Raw genomic sequence first — 3296 nt, 5'->3', positions numbered from 1 at the left:
CAGTAGTCATGGTGATGTTTGAGCAGATGAAAGCCAACGTGGGTAAGTTGCTCAAGGGTATCGACAGGTACAATGCTGAGAACCTGACCACCCTGGAGCACTATGTGGAGACACAGGCCAAGGAGAATGCCTATGATCTGGAAGCCAACCTGGCTGTCCTGAAGTTCTACCAGTTCAACCCAGCCTTCTTTCAGACCATGGTCACTGCCCAGATCCTGCTAAAGGCCTTCACCAACCTGCCCCACACCAACTTCACCCTGTGCAAGTGCATGATTGACCAGACACATCAAGAAGTGCGACCTATTCATCAGATTGTGCACCTTGGGAACCTGCTGGAGACCTTTCACTTCCAGGCTTTCTGGCAAGCCCTGGATGAAAACATGGACCTCTTGGAAGGTATAACTGGCTTTGAAGACTATGTTCGAAAATTTATCTGCCACGTCATGGGCATCACATACCAGCATATAGACCGCTGGCTGCTGGCTGAGATGCTTGTGGATCTGTCAGACAACCAGCTGAAGGTGTGTATGAGGAAATACGGCTGGAGTGCAGATGAGTTGGGGCAGACTTCTATCTGTAGCCAGGAGGAGAGCATCCAGCCCAAGAACATCATGGAGAAGGTTGACTTTGACAGTGTGTCCAGCATCATGGCTTCCTTCCAGTAACTGCAACCCTTTGATAAAGACTTGTTGGCTCAGGAAAAAGAAAAAAAACAAAGGAAACAAATGGTCATTGATGTCTTTCACCTGGGAAAGCAACAGTACCTAAGACAGAAATTTGGGAAAAACTCGCCAAAATGTACAAGACCGCACCAGATGTCATTTTTGTGTTTGGATACAGAGCCCATTTTGGTGGTGGTGAGACGACTGGCTTTGGCATGATTTATGCTTCCCTGGATTATGCAAAAAAAAAAAAAAAATAGCTCAAACATAGACTTGCAAGACACGGCCAGTATGAGAAGAAAAAGACCTCAAAAAAGCAGCAGAAGGAATGCAAGAACAGAATGAAGTCAGGGCACCGCAAAGGCTAAGGTTGGTGCTGGCAAAAAGAAATGAAGTGGCAGTGAGCTGGAGATTGGAGAACAGTCAAAGGAGTAAAGATTCTGCAGTGCCTCTCTGCAGTGACTGTGACTTTTTTCATGAGAGGATTTAATAAGCTGTAAAACCTTCAAAAAAAAAAAAATAACAGTTGTTTTGTTTTTTGTTTTTGTTTATTTGTTTAGGAGGATCTGGGTCTACATTAGTATACTTAGTTTGGAGCAATACACTTGATTATTAGAATTTTACCTGAGTATCAAGCACTTTGAAATATAAAGCATGACCAGAGAACTGTTATTTCTTATCAACCATGGACATTTTAGCAGTAAAATTCCTGTAGAATGTCAATAAACAGTAGCTAAACTTTTACAGAGAACATTTATTTATTTTTAAAATTTATTTATTTGTGTGTGTGTGTGTGTGTGTGTGTGTGGCCAGCTCAGCCCACCAGGGGGCGGGGCTGGCTGGCATGTGGTGCTGGGGATTGAACCGCGGTCCCTGTGCTTTGCTAAGCTTGTTCTAAGTAGGAACAAGTAGCTGGCCACACACACACACACACACACACAAATAAATAAAATTAAAAAAAAGAGAGATTAGACCACTGAGCCATCTCACCAGCCCCTACAGAGAACATCTAACATCAACAGTCATACATAGTAGAGTCACACAACAGTCCCAACAGATGATGGAATTCTCATTTTGTTTAGGCATCTCTAAATGTAACAGCATAAATGCTTGTTTAACTGATGACCTCATGTTGGCTTGACGTGAACCTCGTATAAATATCTGGAGCATAAAAGAAAGACATGAATATAGAAAACCTTATTTTAATTTTTTTTTTTTTTTTTTTTTTTGAGCTACTGGGAATTGAACTCAGGACGTTGTGTTTGCCAGGTTTTTTTGCTTTTAACCGATGGACTCTGGAGAAAATATGCTTTTAAGTATATATTTTAAAGCTCAAATAAAAGAGGAACAGCTGTTGATGAAATGACATATAAACACATCCATGACATATAAACACATGAACATCTTCACAAAATCAGAGTACACTCAAATATATTTCTGAACAGGTTAAATTACGATGACCTTTTAGTTTGTACTAATGAGAGATTAGTCAGAACTTTTGTAGGTCAATTAGCAGAGATCTCTTATAAGAATTTGGAAAAGGTAAAAACCTCTTCTTTATAGTTACCACGTTTGAGTAAGAGAAAGCAAATTGATTAAAGTATAAGGATTAGGCACATCATGGGCCAGCCAGATAGCTCAACAGATTAAAGCACCTGCTTAGGCAGACACAGGGACTAGGGCTTAATTTCTGGCATGCAGTGCTGGCCCCACCCCCACAGCACACTGAGACAGCGATTGAGACTGGGTGTGATGGTGCACGCCTATAATCCCAGCACTTGGGAGTCTGAAAACAGGAGAATCACTACAAGTCTAATCTGTATAGTGAGACCCTGTAGACCCTGTACTAAATATATTCTTAAAAATTTTTAAATAAGGATTATGCACATCACAATAGAGGAGCACTAACAACTTATAAGTCCTGGACCTGCAGGCTGGCAAGAAGGTTATAAAGGGAGGGGCAGAAAGCTGTGACTGCGTGTGTGTGTGTGTGTGTGTGTGTGTGTGTGTGGCTGTAATAGGAGACTGTCTGCTGAGGTGGCTGAGAGGTGAGGGGAGTGAGGGTAAGCAGCTGGCTCAACTGAAAAGGACAGGATAGGTGGGCTGTTATCCTGCTGTCAGCTCATAGCAGAGGGGGGCATGCGCTATTGGGAGGAAAATGTGCGGTTAGTTGTTTTTGCATGCATGGCATTTTGCCCCAAAGTGAGAAACCTGGAGAAAAAAGACTTTGCTTGCAAGTTGGTGAGGAATGTGAGGAATGTAAGACAGCAAAGGCAGATGAGAGAAAGGCGGGGAGGGGCAAAGAGTAAAGTCAGAAAGAGAAGCAGCATCTGTCACAGGAGGGGATGCTGCAGTGGCACAGATGATGGTGGTTCCAGTGGTGGCCTGTGGTGGCAGCTGTGGCAGGGGAAGTGGCTCTGGAGGCTGCGGCTCTGCTGGGCAGGGCGTAGAGGAATCTGGGAATGAAGGGGTCGACAGGGAAGGGTCAGATCGAGGTCTGGTGGGGGCCTTTGCTAGTAGAATCTGTTGAGGATTACATGACAGGCAGAGCTCAGGATGACTGCAGAGAGAAAACAAAGCGAGGACATAGGGGACCTCAGACTGTTTCCCACTGTGGCAACAAAAGTTATCTAA

At 43.7% G+C, this 3296-nt stretch overlaps 1 protein-coding gene across 3 annotated transcripts; it reads left to right on the top strand.

The window, feature by feature from the left end:
- The first annotated feature begins 4 nt into the window (after positions 1-4).
- LOC101581793 (eukaryotic translation initiation factor 3 subunit K-like) lies at positions 5-698 on the top strand. 3 transcript variants are annotated; one of them, XM_023716344.1, is made up of 2 exons: positions 9-74; positions 174-665. In XM_023716344.1, exons 1-2 carry the CDS (start codon positions 9-11, stop codon positions 663-665), a joined length of 558 nt encoding a protein of 185 aa, XP_023572112.1. The 3 variants fall into 3 exon arrangements, with proteins under 3 accessions (XP_023572109.1, XP_023572112.1, XP_023572110.1); XM_023716342.1 differs by having other exon boundaries at positions 9-431; positions 510-665; XM_023716341.1 differs by having other exon boundaries at positions 5-698.
- Positions 699-3296: the final 2598 nt, after the last annotated feature.

This window comes from Octodon degus, unplaced genomic scaffold, assembly GCF_000260255.1.
Source record: "Octodon degus isolate 3935 unplaced genomic scaffold, OctDeg1.0 scaffold00047, whole genome shotgun sequence".
NCBI lineage: Eukaryota > Metazoa > Chordata > Mammalia > Rodentia > Octodontidae > Octodon > Octodon degus.
This window is presented reverse-complemented; position numbering and strand designations above follow the sequence as displayed.

What these genes read in the sequence shown, in the direction of transcription:
- LOC101581793 (XM_023716341.1), top strand. Translation starts at nt 9, where the DNA reads ATGGTGATGTTTGAGCAGATGAAAGCCAACGTGGGTAAGTTGCTCAAG.